The sequence below is a fragment of the Athene cunicularia genome (assembly GCF_003259725.1).
Source record: "Athene cunicularia isolate RWA chromosome 1 unlocalized genomic scaffold, athCun1 chr1_part2, whole genome shotgun sequence".
In the NCBI taxonomy this organism is placed as follows: Eukaryota; Metazoa; Chordata; class Aves; order Strigiformes; family Strigidae; genus Athene; species Athene cunicularia.
In genome coordinates, this window is record NW_020799092.1 from 17,573,273 (window position 1) to 17,591,687 (window position 18,415).

The 18,415-nt window shown below is 39.3% G+C and overlaps 1 protein-coding gene across 5 annotated transcripts in view; it reads right to left on the reverse strand.

The window, feature by feature from the left end:
* The window catches only part of KIAA1549 (KIAA1549 ortholog), an 81,251-nt gene extending 63,299 nt beyond the window's left edge, over nucleotides 1-17,952 (reverse strand). For all 5 annotated transcript variants that reach the window (XM_026866004.1, XM_026866020.1, XM_026866012.1 and 2 more), the window contains exons 1-5: nucleotides 15,209-17,952; nucleotides 13,643-13,731; nucleotides 7,747-7,924; nucleotides 6,125-6,252; nucleotides 4,547-4,730 (exon numbers count right to left, since the gene is read on the reverse strand). In XM_026866004.1, coding sequence (XP_026721805.1) covers nucleotides 4,547-4,730; nucleotides 6,125-6,252; nucleotides 7,747-7,924; nucleotides 13,643-13,731; nucleotides 15,209-17,915 — 3,286 coding nt within the window. In that variant the 5' untranslated portion in view covers nucleotides 17,916-17,952. The remainder of the gene's footprint in view (nucleotides 1-4,546; nucleotides 4,731-6,124; nucleotides 6,253-7,746; nucleotides 7,925-13,642; nucleotides 13,732-15,208) is intronic.
* Nucleotides 17,953-18,415: the final 463 nt, after the last annotated feature.

Genomic DNA, 18,415 nt, shown 5'->3' on the forward strand with positions numbered 1-18,415 from the left:
CCAAAATCCACCCAGAAAAAACCTGCTAAATATTTCTGCAGTCTTTGGACAGTACCCTATGATTTTATATTACCCTACTGGCCTTGCAACATCTCCAAGATGTCTAAAATAGATGCCACCCATCAAAGTGCTACTTATGACACTGAAAAAAATAGTAAGTCCCAAGGCAACTCTCTCTATTTAAAGTCATAATAAAAACAAATAGATTTATTCAAGGTATGTTCATGAAGGACAATATTCCTCATCTAGTCCACAGCTAACCTTTGCCTGTCCTCAGGGAAATCTTCCAGCCATAAAGAGATACCAAATACACTCTTTCCTACTATTTTTAATGAATTAGCACCCAAAAGCCATGACTAGATTTGGCTTTCTTTCTGCTGATATGTAGTTCATGATCATCTAACCAGTTTACAGTCTAAAATGTGAGATGCAAGGTGGACAATGCAATATAAGCATGCAGGAAGGTGTAAACAGAACATCTGAATGTAAGCATGTTCCTAAGGTCACCTAGAAGTCGGGCAGGGGGGAAGAATAAAGTCTGGAAGTTGCCAAGCTTGGCAACTCCAACAGCTCTATTCCTGCACAGAACAGTTCATTCTGCCAAACCAACAACTTTCACTTCTAACAACTACTGACCCTGATTCTAAATGAGTAGAAATAAGTTGACAAAAAATTCCCATTTTAAATGATGTACTGCACAGGGACAACCCACACATTTAAAGTATGAACAGTACATATTAGTTATGTGAAAAAAAACAGTGAAAGGACTGTGTGTGAAAGGCAATGTGAAGTGAACAAGCAGCAGGGAGCAAATACATTCCTTCAAACAAGGCTCATATTCTGGGTATCAATGGCAAGGTCTCACTTCACTTAACAGTGTTGAGGATACAGCGCTATTACACAGTAGCTTTTCCTCAGTATGAATCAACTTCAACCCCCTGACAGCTCACCTACAAATAATTTCTTTTTCTTCAGGTGCAGACTATAAAACTTACAAAGTCATACACAGAACCCTGGGGGCTGAGGGGGTGGGTAGGGGAGTCACCACCAAGAGTATTAACTATTAGCATGCCTGATAACTAAGCCACAAATGGCACATAACAGTATGGCATGGAACATTTCATATTTACATATAAACAATAACATACGTAAATTGTTTATATGCAAATATGTACCTATCCAAAATTCCCCCAAAATTCACATTGAAAAGTGGAGGGTTGCATATTAATTTGCACAGAGCAATGCAGTTACCTAAGGAAGATCTTCACAATACCTTCCCTGCTACAACTGCTCTGTAGGCCAAGGAAGAGCATGAATGCAGAGTTCAGGCCCTAGTTACCAAAAACATTTAGGTATCTTCCTGCCAAAGTAGCTTTGAGGATCTGGCTGGTCATCCTCAACAGACTGATGAATAAGATGTCTCAAGAACGATCTGCCCAATGCTGCTGAGCCTTTGGACATGATTTCTGGCTCTGAATACTGAAGATCTAAAATCCTTTGGCTCAAAATACAGTTACAGGAACAGTACAAAAAAAAAAAACAACAACAAACCAAACTGTAGAGACAGCTAAAAATAACCAAGCGTAGTTGCCTCACTTATAAAAGAGTATGAGCTACATTCATTATTGTGCTCGCTGACAGACAGACCCATAGCTCTAAAGCTGAGAAACTGTGTTCCCACTTTGCCGACATCAAATTGCACTATGTCTGGTATTCCAAAACAGTGACTACAAACACACTGAAGCACTACTGAGACCAAACTAGACCAGATCAAATTAAAATGAGCTGTCCTGCAGTCGTCTAAATCTACAGAAAGTCTTGAGTTCCTTTAGCAACAACTCAAATACTGACAAGATGCTCCTTGATTCAGGGCACCATATCCCCCAAATCCTCGTATTTTCTATATTGCAAACTTTAGGAAAATCTCTATTCCTAAATTCTGAATTGCTAAATCAAAATGTAATATTAACTTTAATTTTATTTATTATAAGTATTTTATTTCATTTATTTTAATACAACATTAAAAGTTTTGAAAATTCAGTCTAGACAAATTTGAAGGTTGTCTTCAAAATTTCTCTATCAAACAAGCTAAGAGACAACACCACCAACAAACTCTGGGTAAGATCTCTGAGGCAAGTGCTATGCTCTTCTGCAACATTCATTCAATGAACTATGCCATCAGCTGGTGGCGTCACTGAAGGCAAGGGTGCACACACAGCTTGTTCAGCTGTCCTCATTCCCACTACTTGGGATGTGCACCAAAACCTCAGCATTTTTCAAGAGCTCCAAACAGGAGAATCTTGGAATAAAGTGTGTATCATGGTGGACTTAGTCACTACTGATGAGTAACTATCTTCCTACACTAAGGGTATGCTTGAGGATTTGAGGCTTGGTATTGTTTGGGAGATTTGGTGGATTTGAAGGGAGGAAGACTAATTTTGTATTTGAAGTCTGGAGGCCTGCGCTGGAATTTGCAGGAATGAAATTACCATACTGTTGGCATACTTGTTAAAAACTGCCAGCAGGAAAAAACAAACAATTCCTGAAGCTTCAGAAACAAAGTTATAGAAATAACTCACCCACAGGCTTGGACATGTCACCGGTTTAACCAGAGGCTAAATCTGCCAGGCCACAACAGCAACAACTACATTATTTCATTGCAAATCCTGAGTAGTCAGGAAAGGAGGAAAAATCCAAATGAGACATTTTTCCAAAGGCACTGCCTGACTTCTTCACTCATTCTACTTTGCAAGGCTTCCTCATGAACATGTGAGCTCTCACAGAACTCCACTGGCACTGGCCAGGCGTCAGCTCCACTGGTCAGGCACTATGAGAATGCAGATAATACAGGGAGAGCTCCTGCTATGAGCACTAAAGAAATTACCTTCAAACTTCTTAAGTACCATCATAAAAGAAAAATAAGGAGAACAGTGTACATGCATGTTTAATAGGAATGTTTCCCCTACAACCAGCCAGTCTTTCAGGATGCACCGGCCTTCGTAGAAATTCTGTTACCACTTAATTGCACTGTACCTCTATCATGCAATCCAGAAGATAGATTATCAGCAAGGGGAAACCTGCAAATTCACTACAAATATCACTCTAGAATATGTGGACAGAACTAAAACCTGTAGGATCTATGTGTGTACATCGCAGGAAAAAAAAAGCCCCCTGACACTGACCATAATACCCAAGAGACTGAAAGTAATGAACTCCAGGGCAAAGGTGCAAAAGATATAATGCAGAGTAAAGAAATGTCCTTCAAGCAGTCAAGGCAAGAGGAACATTTAATTTGAATTCTGTGTGAGATAAAGACCACAGCCCACAACTGAAGAAATTTTGTGGCCCCACAAGGGAAAAAAAGTGCTAGTCATTTACAGACAAGGATTTTCAAGGCTTGCAGTCCTGGCTCAATTAAATACAGCTACCACTGTACAGGTACAGTCTGTAGGAGACCAACTGAGAGCAGAAATGTCTAAAGGAAATGAGACAACAACCTGCTACATTTTTTAATTGATCATGGGAGCAGAGGGTTCAAAATGCTGACAAATTAAGACAAAAAGCTTCCAAAACCTATCACATTTACACTACTTCTAGTCATTCAGAAAGTATCCTGTGCAGTCACCTTATATATATTTAAAGGTGCTATAGAGAACAACTTCTGTTGACAATATCTTTGCTGACATATTACTGTACAGCTGCATAATGAACAGCAGCTGCCATTAGGCCTGATTTTCCACTAGACATCTAACTGTATAGAGAGAATCGATGTGTCAGATGCTATACACCTATACAGCTCACAAAAGTAACTCTGATAATTAAAAATCTGCATTGGAAAGCACAGTGACATAGGAGAAACTGGGAATTAATGGACTGGGTTATCAGTAACACCTGCTACCAGGAAAGGCAAGTACTGTTCTCTCATGATCTTGCTTAACATTCACAAGACATTTCTGTCATGAACAATCCATTAGCTTACAAGGATAAGTACTGAGTTTAGAAACTTGTCTTCTTTATGAGACTGAGGTAATCTGAAAAATCTAACCAAACATAAATTGTCAGGGCTGAGTGTCAAGCAAACTGCTAGGCAGGCAGTTCCCATTCATCTAGATTTAGGATAGGTACAGTCTGGAAAAAGTGCATAGTTAAGTTCAACAGAAAGCCCAAGGTAGTAAACCCTGCTGAGAAGCAGCCAAGGCCCCTGTAGACATACCGACAGACTCACACCTTGGATCACACTTCATGGCAATATTGATCGGAGTGACTTTTTTTCTTTTAATCTAGACTAAGATCAGGGAAAATGAAGTCAGGTTAAACACAACTCGCCCAGTGCAGAAGGAAAAGATGACAAAAGCAACAAGTTGCTGTAACATTGATATGCAGCATAAGAGCAGAGAGAGGCATGTATTTGCTCTGCAGAATTCATGACACAAGCCATGTACTTGATGTTTCATTATCACTTATGCACAAAATGACTTTAAAATGGTAGAGAGGAAAAATTACTATAAGTAGCATTTTGCAGTCTTAGTAAACAGCAAGTACTCACGTTCAGCAATTTGCTGCACAGGAAAGCCCAGGTAGAAGCTGAATTCCACCACAGACAAGTTTCTTAGCTGCTCACTGACTTCAGAACCATTTAGAAAACCGTACCTATCTCGGACAGCGAAAACAATGCTTACAGGGCCTTGCCGAAGCGCTGCCCCAGGCCTACTCAGAGTTATATTCAGTATCTGAAAAGACAAGATTGAAGTATAGTCAGCAAAATCAAAGCACTGATATTTCCATTCCTTCCCTGACAGCCTTTTTTTTTTTTTCCTAATGTGAAGGGGGAGGGCAGTTTACATCAAAACAGAGGTGTTCCTATACCACGTTGTTTCAGCCTACTGCGTCTCAGAAGAGTCAAAGTTACATATGAATTCCTCTTCTAAGAGTTATCCTTTAACATCAATCACAATTCAGAGTGATATGAAAGCTACAGTCCAGAAAATGATGAAAAAAACCTAGAGAGACAGTCAGCAAAAGAAACCTACTGATACAGAAATCTTAGACGAGTACCACTGTGTGGAACAGACAGGAAGAGAGGATGGTAAAGATGCATTCTGAAAATTGATGTTCTCTTGGTAAAAACCTCCTGTACCATGCATGTTCAGACCCTACCACTAGTTCAAAACCTTCATTTGGCACCAATGTACACAGCAACTGTGTTCATGTAGACACAGCTCCTCCAGACAATAATCAAGTATTTAAAATAAAAGTCTGCTAAGTCAATAGTCCAAGAAATTTTTTTGTGCATTCTATCATGTCATGTTGTGTCATACACTTGTGCAGTTCTGAGCACTTTAAGTATTATAAAGTTTATCTTTTTTCTGATACGATTTTATTTTAGGGTACCACAGATGGGCATTTATGGTGCCAGTTAAATAACACAATAAAATGTTTACTAATTTTGGTATTACAACAAAGCTAGATTAAATTTAAGAATTCACATAGAAGAGGGAGTTGGTCTCATTAAGTTGAATTACTAACTTTCCAGGGAGTTTTAAGTTTTCCTATGTGATTCAGTACCCAGCATATATGCAATACACTTCATATGTGAAGTTCCAGCAGCAGCTGCCATGGACATCATATACTTATGTAAGTAACTTACTCTAGACCTCACAAGCAACTAGCATGTTTCCTCACGTAATGGCAGAGTCCATATAACTCCTATATTCCATAATAAAACCCCCTGAGTGGCAATGAGACCTGAAAGTTGTCTTCAAACAAAAGCATTCTAACCACACCCTACTGTGTAACAGTAAAATTTGAAGGGAATGATTTTGGTAAGGGTTGGGGCAGCCTTTATATGAAAAAGTATAAACCCTATTATATTCAATAATGCTTTGGATATAAATCATCATCTTGGACCATTTTTTCAAAAAGCTTGAAACCAGAGATACGTGGTGCTGTATTATTTTGTAGGGGAACAAAACCCTGACTTCATAACAAAGCCTTATAGTTCTATATGATCTAGATGGCAAGTGGTTGACAGTGAACACCTAACATTTTACTGGCTGGATGAAACACAGGACAATCAAAGGTGAGGAGAAAAAGGGACAGACACATAACATGCTGATCTTCTTACCTGCACAGTGAAGTTGTAGAACTGCTGGTGTTTGCTCACCTCCATGAACGCTGTTGTCAGGCCTTTCTCAATGCGCCGGCTAAAGTTGCAGAACCCAACATCCACATTCCGAGGGACAAACTGAAGCACTGAAGGCAAAGGGTAAAAATTATTCCTACAGACAAGTACTGCCATGAGAGAGAAAACAATGAGTAAGAGAATCCACAGGACTAGCACTTTTTCATGGAATTCAAGACACATATTGTGAAACACTGGGTAAAAATACAGTAGAAATACATTTTGTGTTGGTGCAGTCAATTGTCTACTCATTATGATCTGTTGCAGCAGTAATTAGATTACTGATACATACTAGTGGCAAAATACCCATTGTGTCCTCTCGCGTACTGGAAGACCTTCGCTACATACATGTGGCTAATTTTACACAACTTGAACACTGAATCAGCCACACTGAAATCCTCAGTATTCAACAGATTAATGACAATCTTAAGGAAAAAAGCAACAGATCTCTTTCTTGTAGATTGAAATACAGTATTTAGCTTGTCTAAGAGATCACATGTTGGGTCCATTAATGAGCATCAGTATCAGTCTAAAAACACCTAATTAGCAAATAATCTTTTAAAGCTAGATACATACACCTTAAAAGTCCTTCACAGGAGAGAAAGAGCGAGCACAGGAGAGAAAATGTGAGAACAGAGAATATGAGCAGGCACACAGACCTTAACTACACACTCATCTGTGGATTTCCTGATATAGTCTTACCCAAATAAATGCTATGATTAGGTTGCAGACCCCAATAGCAATGTTACACAAGGTTCAAGAACAGAAAACATATCTGCTATCTATATAACCATGTTAAGCAGTGGAAAAGACACCACACCTGTGCAATTAAAGAAGTGATGTCTTAACATAGTTGTTAACAGAGAAGCAGCAACACATGAAACATACCTGAACAAAAGCACCATGTTTGATGTTCATTAACTCTCTGCCTATATACTCAATTCCTGTCACTACCTCATTACACATTCAACCAAGCAGGCAGATGGTTCTGTTATGTAAATAGTGCCTGAAGAATATTTTAAATCATACCACTGATTCTCAAAATCTATTACATAGGTAATATTTTACTTTAGATTATCAGTAGTCATAGACTTCATATAAACTGCTGCCATACAGCAGCCATGGAAAACTGAACACCACCTGAGCAATCCTCCTGCTCACCAATTCTTCTACATTATGAGAATTCTAAATAGTGGCATTTAAGGTAAACATAATTTGAAACTTGACTTAAGCATTATAAAGTAGCTGCAGTGTGATTGTATAAGTAAATATTTCACATAATTTTTTTTCTCTTCTCACCTTTTGAAAAAACAAAAGGAGCAAACTTATTTTGCAAAGTGTCAAAAAAATATTCCTAAAAAAAATAATGTAATTATGGGGTTAACTGTCTCCAATTTATCATCTCACAACCATGGAACCAGGAAGTATTTCAAACAACCGAGAATTAAAATTCACAGCAGTAGAATGCAGGGTTTTGACTCCACCTTGCATACTTAATCGTAAGGGAAGAAGTGTGAATCAGTATGAAGCTACATCTCCTCCTCTTCATGTCAGGAAGAACTCACCTGTCTGAACTTGGAATCTGTTATCTGGCACAGTGAAAGAAGGATGTAGCGAGAGGATCATGGGGGCCTCACCACGAAGAAGACTACTGTTCAGAAGCACATTTATGACAGCTACTGCCGTGTAAACAAAAGGACCTGACGTAACCAAGAAAGCAAATTTGGGGGAAATTTTATAAACCTACAAAAAAAGAAGAAGAAATTAAAAAAAAAAATCTTCCATGTGGAATTTGGCAACACTTTAGACCTACACAGTCTCACGCGTTTTAAAGTCACATCATCAAGAGCTAGGAAAATGCAATATTTATTTTTCAAAGAGGGAGCAGAAGCACAAACACTCTGATAGTGTTGTGCCTTGCAGCCTCTCTTCCAGTGCATCAGAGGCAGCTCCCCTGTCTTAGGTGCATCTACTAGAATTTCTTTAGTACAATACACCAGTCTCAACACTTCTTGATTTATCACATCCCAGCATAGTAGCACTTCCCGTTGCCTGCATGCCTCTGGAGTACATAAGAGTTTCCATACAAAATTGCTGTTTACTCACTGAACTGCTTGCATAGCTTCTGAATTTCAGTCATATACCTCATAATGAATACATCCTATACCATTCAGATGTGATATGCAAGAAGCAAAATACACATAACCTGTGTTTTATGGATACAATTTTCACACTCGAGAACATCTTCCAGGGAATGCTTCTATCTGCTTATTTCAGCACCGTTACCACAATTACAATTTTCCTCTTCCAATTCATCTCCTGACTCTAAGTCATCTTAAAAACCCCGAGGAGACTTTAGTCATCATGTAAAAGAAATGAGATTGTAAGTTAAATATAAACCTGGGTGAATGTTTCCATGCAGACATTCTTATCCACCATTGCTCTTTCACCTAAGTAAAAACAAACTAAAGTCTTTTATTCATTTAAACATATTGCAATATCTTCTCTCCTTCAGAGAAACTCTCTCACTATCAAGGGTATGTTTCCCCAGCGTTATTTTTTTTTCCTCTTTGGTTTACTCCCTGGGTTTGCTTTATTTGCCTAAGGCAGTCACACTAAAATATTTTGAAATGTCCAACATGATGGACTCAAATAAAAAAAATAATCTAAACCAGAGACCCAAAGGTTTTGATAAGCGTGCACCTCTTAGATGAAGAGATACTGGCACCTTGCAGGCTTTGTGCTGGTGAAGGAATATGTTAGATATCCTCAACTTTAAGAGCACAGTGCTACTAAATTGTGACCCACATGTTCCTTACTGGTATTTCTGCAACATCATGAAGCAAAGGCAATTGCTATTTAGATAGCAAGCAGCTCCTTCCTGTCCTCTAAAAGCCATGCATTTTAAAGAGATCATCTTCACCAGAAAAAACCTCAATAGCAGGAGGAAATAAAAAATAATCTATGCTGCTCATTATTCGTTTCTTCCTTCTTAGTCCACAAATATATGCAGCATCCAGCTTTTATTTTAAATGGATTTAGACCCACAGAACTCAAATTTGTTTGATATGAATAATATGCACAGCTCTTTTCAGTTCCTCTTATCTGAAATTTTATCCTTTTATCTCAGGATGAAATGATCTCTGCAGTTTCAGTTTGTCAAACGGAAACAGCAGTTACAATGGGTAAGACATGCCAAAAGAGAGTTGCCCATTACTTGCAAAGGAGACTACTTAAAAGGCAAGAAAACGCAGAATTAGAATTACAAATCTCAGTAAAATTTGCTGGTAATTTCTAAAGCAATATATGCTGAGGAAGAGAGGCCTAGCATAACCAGTGTAAGCTTATACACTAGAGTTATTTCAGACAAGAAAGCAAGCCTCCGATAGCTAACTCATGTCTCCATCTCCGACCTGTTGCAGTGCAGATGCAGTGAAAGCAGCCTACTTCCAACACATACCTGAAATTTTGCATCATTGTGTTTGTCTTAACAGCTAACACTATTTCTCTTCTGTGCTTCACTGCAGCAGGAGAGAGATCTCAACTCCAGAAGAATGGAAATTTTTAAAAAGTAACTTTTAAGTGTAATTTTGAGGTGGGTACCTCAGAACCACAATAGCTATTTCTGCTTGAGATACTGCAGGGTTGTCTACAGTTAGCTCTCTACAACCTAATTCAGATGACAGGAGTAACACAGCCATGCCAGCATGATGCTGTCTATAAACTAATTCACACAGAAGTTTCCAAAGTTATCTAGAATAGATGAGCATACCTCATGACTCTTGATTCACGAATGAGAACAGCCCCTCTTGGCACAGCTGGCAGTTCAGAAACCCAGCCACCCACCCAACCCTCTCTTGGAGGTTTCACCTCTACTGCCAGGACAGTTAGATGCTAACAGATTAGCTAGCTGAACCACTACATTTTAGAGTGCCACCTATTAAAGTAAACAAGTACAAATTTCTTACCTTAACACTTTAGGCCAAAAAGGCGAAGCACACAAAACTCCACATGCACTTTGGAGGAACTCCCACAGGAAAAGCAGAAGAAACCTTCAGTAGGAGCAGAGAACTCTTACACCACCTCAAGTTAAGCTATCCCTTCTCCAAAGTGCGACAGTTAATCCAACTCTGCCATTCCCACAACACAACCTTGCAAGAGAGCGCTTCTAGTACAGAAAGTTTTCAAGCCTCGACTTACTAGAAGCTACAAGAGTATTTGTGGAAAACATCATTGTGTGCTTACTTTGTCCCTTATAATCTTTCCTAAGTATTTGCTATTGATTATTGTCTGCTAAAATATTTGATTAGATGCACCTTTGCTACAATCTAATCCATGCCTACACTCCACTGTTACGTTGTGTAAACATCTGGCAGAAAGCATAAACAACCAATTTCCTCACCAACCACCTTACTAAGCATCCTGTAAAGAGCCTGCAGAGAGCATGTAACTTCCTGAAGATGGGCTGCAAAGGCTTACAGGTCTTAAAAATGGAGCAAAGCTTCTGTTTCTAAGCACTTTAGGATCCTAATGCAACAACTCTCTCACCATTTTTATATACCTGAACGGTACCAGCCAGAATTTCAGCATCAGCGAGCAGCGATAAAGCCAGCACAAGTCCACAAGGTGGCATCTTTGAAAGAAGTATTTAACTGCCTGACAGTGAGCTGATCTCCTTTAAGGCAGAGGTTTACTGATTTTAGATTACAGAAACCAATATGCTAAGGACAGGCTCAAAACCCCACATTAAATACAGCGACAAAGTGGCTGCGGTATATGTTATACTGCACGATAAAATTTCCAAGCAAAATGAGGCTGGCAAAAAGCTTTTTCCTGCTAGCATGAACTTAATGGCACCAGGGGTCCTAACAGCAAATCACTGCCAACACTTTTATTTCACGCCCCACTGCAACAAAGCTAAGTCAAAGGAACATTTTATAACAGATCTTACCCAAGTGTCATAAGGTTTACATTAGAGAAAGTTGACAAAAATTACTCTTATTCAAACAATAGGGTCTTATACTTTTGCAGATGCAATACATCGAGACCAACTGGAAGTGACTTCAAAATTTTAGGTTATTCTCACTTTGCTGTAAGGACTTTTGCTAGGAAAAAATTGACAAAAGTTTTTTTCATTAGGCAGGATTAAAGCCTGCCTCTTTTTTTTCCACTTCAACAACTCAATGCTTGAAATAATAAAGAAGCAGAGCCCAAAGTTTCAACTGAAAAAGTTGGGGAAAAAAATGTTTAATCCTCCTTTCAGTGTTAAATTTTGTTTTGTAGTTAAAAAGAGCAGCAGTTATATCCACCATTGGCATGGATTTTATTTTTAAAGTGTACATTACTACAAAGTTAAATTTAACAAGACTGTCTCCTGATTTACTGTGCATTACATCACAGCAAGGGAACAACATCTGTGAGCTGTAATAGGAGACACAGTAAAAAAGCAGCTTAGAGAAGTGTACTGCTTTACCATAACATGCAAATGTACACATGGTTCCTGGGTACTCAACTAACAAAAGTCAGGTCTGTTTGATTAATTAGATTTAGCAATATTGACAAATTCTGTTTCAAATTTTGCATTACATCACCACTCAACATACTGATATAGAAAGCTCTTTTTTTAAAATGTTTTGTTCATGTTCCACCGTTAGAGGTGAAGACATTTGCTAGTGATTATTTTTAGTGCAAAACCCATAACCAAGGCATCACAAAGAACACAAACGATAGCAGCATTCTAGCATAAAATAAGCATAACTGATTCTACAGAGATGTTTCCTCCTTTTGATAAAAAAGAATTTGCAAAGAATGAAGCTGGACTAACTGCATTATTTATAAAAACAGTTGCTTCTGAGAAGCCTTAGGGCCAAAACATCCTATTGCGAGCTTTAAAAGGCAATAGCAGGCATGAAAGGAAGGAATTTAAAGGACAAAAATATAAAGAAGCAGGATATCAAATGTTTGCTCCAATCAACCTTCAAATGTTTAGTAACAGATTTTGTCTTACTGCTGTTACTGTTAAGAGGGTAAGTGCTTCCATATTATTGAGGTATATAAGGTCATTGAAAATTAGTGTAGTTCTATCATCATGAACTTTTGACTGCTACTTGACTCGGCCAGTTTGCACAATCTGAAAGTATAATTCACAAACCAGAAGAAAAACCACTTATTTACAAAAATCCCAAAAAACTTATGAGCAGGTATTGCTAAAAGGACCTAAAGTACATTTAATTTATAGTGGCAGCTCACAGTGGCTAAAGTTTGGCAGATATTTGCAACACTCCTATCTTGACTGAGTAGTAGAGAAGTATATTCTCAAACATCAGACAGGAGTTGTTTAATTACTGAGAGAAGTGATTATGGTAGCAGTTGTCAAAACACTGTTTCCCCACACAAATCAGCAAGCAGAAGTTAAAGGCACCAAGGGATTCTGTGCAAGGAGAAACTCAAGTTATGTTCAACATTCAAATTGCTACTTGAGTTAATTTCACAATAAAAATGAGATCATAGACTCAAAAAGATAAAAGATAAAGTAAATGTGTGGGCTATCACAACTGGATAAATGCTGACATGAAAAATTGCAAGTGCAGCTGAACCTGCACCTACACCAGTAATTCCATTAAAACATTTTGTTTTTTTTCCCCAGCGATGAAGTATCTGACTATATAATAATTTGTAGTTTGGGTACCCCCAAACTACCTCTACAATATTTTCCTCTCAGATAGAGGTGGGGAACAGAGCCTTTAAACCACAAGCACTCACTTTGAGGTTAGGAAACAACACTAAAATATTGGTCAGATGACTCCCTGAACATCAAAGCAGAGGAAGCTTTCAAAAAAACCCAAGAGCACAGCAATTCCTGCGAGTGGGGGAAGAATTGGAGTCTCACCTATTCTATTTGAAGGCTTAGAAATAACATCTTACCATTGCACACCTGTTTTTTTTTTTTCCTGTCTTTTTCATCTGCCAAATCCTGCATTTGGGATTCTACCACTTCCCCTGCAAGTGCTGATGACCTCACTTACAACATAAAATAGCACAAGGCTGTGCAGAAGGTTTTGTTTAGCTGAAGGTGATAAGTATATAATTAGATAGTAGATGAAACAAAACTTTTTAACAGGTATTCTGAAGGGTAAATGCTTTTCAGTTCAGTTCCAATTCACCAGCCAAAGGAGGTGAGCAGCAGAGATGGGGCACTGCTTGCCCACCTCTGGCAAAACCAAGAAGGGTCTGTCCTAGAAAGCAATGACATTCTGAAAGTAAAAAAAGCTGATGTCATATTCACATTAAAAAAAAAAAAACAAAAAACAACCCAAAACGTGACTAACATTTGTAGAATAAACCGTTCTCTGGTATAGTATCATGTGGGTTGTTTCTAAATCACTGTTTTAGCCTGTGAGCTAAAACCATTGTTGTATTATACTGATCAAGGAGTACTTGTACACACTTCATACCACTTACCTCTAGCTCTACTGGTCGCTTGAACTGAACTCGGAGCACTTCTCTGATGGATTCACTGACATTTTGTAGAACAGCTCTTCGGGCCAGCACTGGAAATTAATGTCAGTCAGTAAATACATTTTAGCTTCATCTCTTGGGCTTTGGTTCAAAGCTGCATTTTCAATTGTGCAATGCATGAAAAAGCAAGCAATGAAATCAACTGCATCAGAGTAAGATGATGGACAAGGAAACAGGTAAGGGTGTGACTGTACCCTAAAAAGTGCCTGGATGTGCAGTTTAAGGAACTCCAGGTTTATATTCTCTCTCGTTTTGTTTTTCCATATGTAATGTCTTTAGCATTCTAGTAAAAGAATCTTCTAAAGAGCCACCGGGGCATTCAAACTGGATCTTGTTGCAGCACATTCAGTCTGACCTGTGCATGAGCCTGCTGTCATAACACAGTTAAAGTTTTGTAGGCAACGCATGGAATGCAGATGAGGTCAGAAAAAAAGCCACAGAAAATATGCATCTACTTTTCTCTTAAACAGAAAGTAAATAAATGTGACATTAATTACTGAAAGAGATAGTCACAGGGTAAAAACCTGCTTAAAAAACCCCACATCCCTATGGATGTCATGTCTGTTACAGTCAACACTTGAGACTGTGGCTGTGATCAAGGAAACAACTGAAAAGTGTTGTGTTGCCAACCTACATTTACTTTCCATCAGTAATTTGCCTAAAAAAATCACTCAAATTACAGGTTAAAAAAATCTTCCTCATCACCAGCATAGCCAGCTCACCTTTTATCTGGAGGATGAGATTATGCTTATTTTACTTTACATATTACAAGCAAATCTTAAGGGCAAAATGTGTTGCTTACCACAGAACATTCAGTACTTACACAGCTGCCCTGGATTAGTTTCACTGGTATTGTTTTGTTAACAAGCTAGGAAGAGGTAGGAAAACACCAAAAAAGCAAACACAGATGCTGAGACAATTTCGAAACACACTAACGTCACTTTTTCTGGTTACAAACACACCAAATCCAATTGAAGTAAGTATGGGAGGAGGGAAAATATAAACATAAACTAGTATGTAAAATTATAAAAATGGTAAGGAAATCCAAATGCTTTACAAATAAACTCTCCTCTTTTATACTACAACATTACCTCACATGCAGGGTTTTTTTTTTTTTATGAACAGCAGCAACAACTGAAAGGAGAAACTTATTCAGTCAGAACATTTAATAGTTTGGTAGAACAGTGCCATAATCATTTACAACCCATGAAATGATAAAGCAGCCTCTAATTCAGCATACTTGTATATAGGCATCAGCAATTTTAGAAGACAATTTCATTCCCCGTGCAGTGTAACATATATGTAACTCACTTTGCACAATGTACTTCATTCAAGTGAATTCTACTCTTTTCAAGAATAAATGATAAATCAATGCTTTTACAGCTGTTTATCTAAATTTACACTGTATTTTCTTTGAAAGGTTCACCAGCTAATTCAACACCTGCAATTTAGCTAGCATGTCACATTAGAGTGGCTTCTGAAAAAATAAAAACATTAGGAACATCTTACCCGCAGTGACTAAGTAAGCATCGGGAACCGTGATGTCGCAGACGTAGGGTTGCCTGGTAGTGGTCACAGCAGAGGTTATGACCACGGGTTCAGATGGAGTAGTTGTTGCTAGAGGGGTAGAGGTGAATGTCCCCAGGCTGCCTGCAGCAGTTGTGCCATGGCTGCCTGTGGCACTGGTGGCAGTGGTCGTGGTCATGGGGACAGTCGTGGGAGCAGCTGATGCATCAGTACCAGCAGTTACACTGCTGCCTGCTGGAACTTCATATCCAGTGGGAGAGATAGAAGTTGGAGGAAACTGTGTGGGAACAAATGACGTGGTTGCAGACAGAGAAACTGTAGGAAAGGGCATCACGCTGCTGGTGTTGGCATGTGATGTCAGGTTGTCAGGGTCTGCAGGAGGAAGGGCTGTGTGGGCACTGCCCTCGCTGCGAGACGTTAAGAGCAGCGTGGGGTTAACTGTAGCACCTATATCCTCATCAGGAGCTGGAGCAGTTGAGAGCAGAGATGAAGATACACTTAAGACAGGAGTTGCCAGAAAGGTAGTAAACAAAGAGATCAGATTTGTTTCATTGAGCAAGATGCTGCTGGTAACAGGCTGAGTGTCAGAAGCGGGCAGCACCAGGGTAGGAACCACGGAGTGAGAGGTGGAGAGAGAAGTCTCCAACTGAGAGGTAGCTCCTGTAACAGCTGAGGTAAACACAACTTCAGAGTCCGCTGGCAAAACTGAAGGTGCTTCCAGAACCACAGATGACTCGGAGTGAAAATCTGATGACGATGTTATTTCAGGTATATGTGCACTTGGAGCAGAGGATGCATTTGAATAGAAATATGATGTTTGGCCGAGAGGGAACTGAGAAACCTTGATGTCAGTGGCAGAGCTGACAGTGGTAGCTAAATCCCAGCTGAAAACATCCTCAGAAAGTACTGATGTCCCAGTCAACAAGGTCTGAGGTAAGAGTGTTGATAAATCACTTTGCATTACAAAGTAAGAATTTAGCATAGCCGATGATAAAGACAAGTAGCTAGGTTCAACAAGAAATGGTGTTGATAAAAGATTGGATGGAAAATCTGAAATATTTAAAGATAGCTCCTCCCTTGTAGATGTCTTGTCAGGCAAAACCACAGATTCCGATGGCATTAATTCTGGCAACTCCAACAACATTGTATGACTGACTGCAAATGATGCTGCTGGCTCACTCGGGATAAAGGTAGAGTCAAACAGAATGCTAGTGGCACCAGGAAATTCTACATGAGAGCTGGCTGTCAATGAAACTGTTTCCAAAACAGGGAAGGAAAATTGGGTAACAGAGATGTTCAGCGATGTTCCTCCAGAGAGCTGATGGTAGGAAGGAGAAATTGTTATAGCTGTTCTAGTGTTAAGGACAGTGTCCACAGTGCTTAATAAAAACATGCTTGAGTCCGGGATTTCTGCGAATCTTGAAGAAAATGAAACAACTGGTCTTGATGGAAAAGAAGTATCAAAAGTCTCAGGTATAGACTCCTCTAATTCGTACCCCTCAGTAATTACAGTTGTAAATGGAGTTATGCCTTGTACTTCAGAGGCTTTGATGGTCAAAGCTTCAACATCATCACCTGAGCCTATATCATGTTCTGGGGAAAAGCCTGCTTCTGGCAGAAGTGAAACTGAGTCACAATACAGACAAGAACTGTATGATCTCGTGAAAGGCACTGGACTCATGAGCTCACTGACAAGCTCTGATTGACTTGGTATTTCTGAACCAGCTGGCAAATTTGGTGCTCTTCTGGAGAATTCATGTGTAAACAGGCTGACATTAAGAACCGTATTAGAGTCTGTAGAAATGGCAGATGAGTGAAGCGGGAAAGACACAAGTGGAAGACTACTAGGAAACAAAGCAGGCTCAGCACTGGCTGATGAAGCCGGCAGGGCCAAGGGAATGCTTGGAGTGGGAAGGGTCCCTAAACTGAGAGTTTCTACTGCCCTGCTACTCACATCAGCGTAAATGTCACCATATGGGTCTGCACTTTGTTCTGTGGCATCTGGGGTCACAGGGCTAATTTTATCCAGCAGCTTGATATGAAGAGGCAATCCTTCTGAAGCAGCCCCAAAAGACAGAGCTGTTGAACTTGCATTTACATTTTCCTGCACTGCAACTCCCACCTCTGAAGGAATGGAAGTGAAATAAATAGCTGTATTTGGAGGGTACAACAGCAAGTCTCTGCTTGCTGTTAGCATTTCACTATCTGGTACAAAAGGCTTGAGTTCTGTTAGAGCGTTACTGCGTTCAGGGACAGCACTCAACGGAGTCTTTTGCTGTGCTGATTTTGAGATATCATATGGTGAAAAAAGGACAGATAATGAAGGTGTTAGCAACACGGTTTCTAACATTTCTCTTGGTGGCTCTACTGTATTAGCTGAGTGATGATCTGTTAAAACTGCAAAAGACTTCAGTGGAGGAGTCCACTGTGCCTTTGGGAATGAGCTAATAAATTCATCATCACTTAAGAATGCCTCATTGCTCGTTACGGAGACATCTACCAACGGCGTATTTCTCCCTTCTGAAATCCTGACCATTTCTTCTTGGTTAAATAAAGTCACATCAAAGGGAGTGGTAACTGATGATAAAACTGTGTGAAGGAAGTTACTTTCTTGGGACTCCAAAGTACTTTTTGCTAAGGCCATTTGTGTCCTGCTGCCTGATATGCTTTGGTGCATCTTTGAGTCCATTGAGAAAAAGGAAAAATTTTGCTGCTCCAAGGATCTCTCATCTAAATAAAGAGGGAGAGAGAAAAACAAAAACCCAAACCCACAATATTAGCACAGGTAGTTAAGATTTTAATGAACAAACCTCACATACAGTATTTCTGGAGACAACTGCCCAGAATTCAAGGGCTAAGACAAAACCTCTCGTAAGTGAAAAACCTTTGTGAGCGAGTCAGTACAAATAGTAAGATTCCCTGTGAAACTCCATTCTCTGGAAACAAGCAGGACAGCATGAGCCCAGAAAGTGGCTCCCTCCTACCTATGTGAGGCCAGTGTGCAGGACAGCTAATGGTCTCACAAAGTAAACAAACTAAAAAGGGTAACAAGGAACAATGCAGGGGAAAATTCTGTATAACTTTAGGTCTCCTGCTTTCCTTTAGTATCACTTCATTTCCTCCAGTTCTATTATTTCTTAATATAAACTCACTAGCAGATCTGTTCTGTTACAAGGACCAGATCCTCCT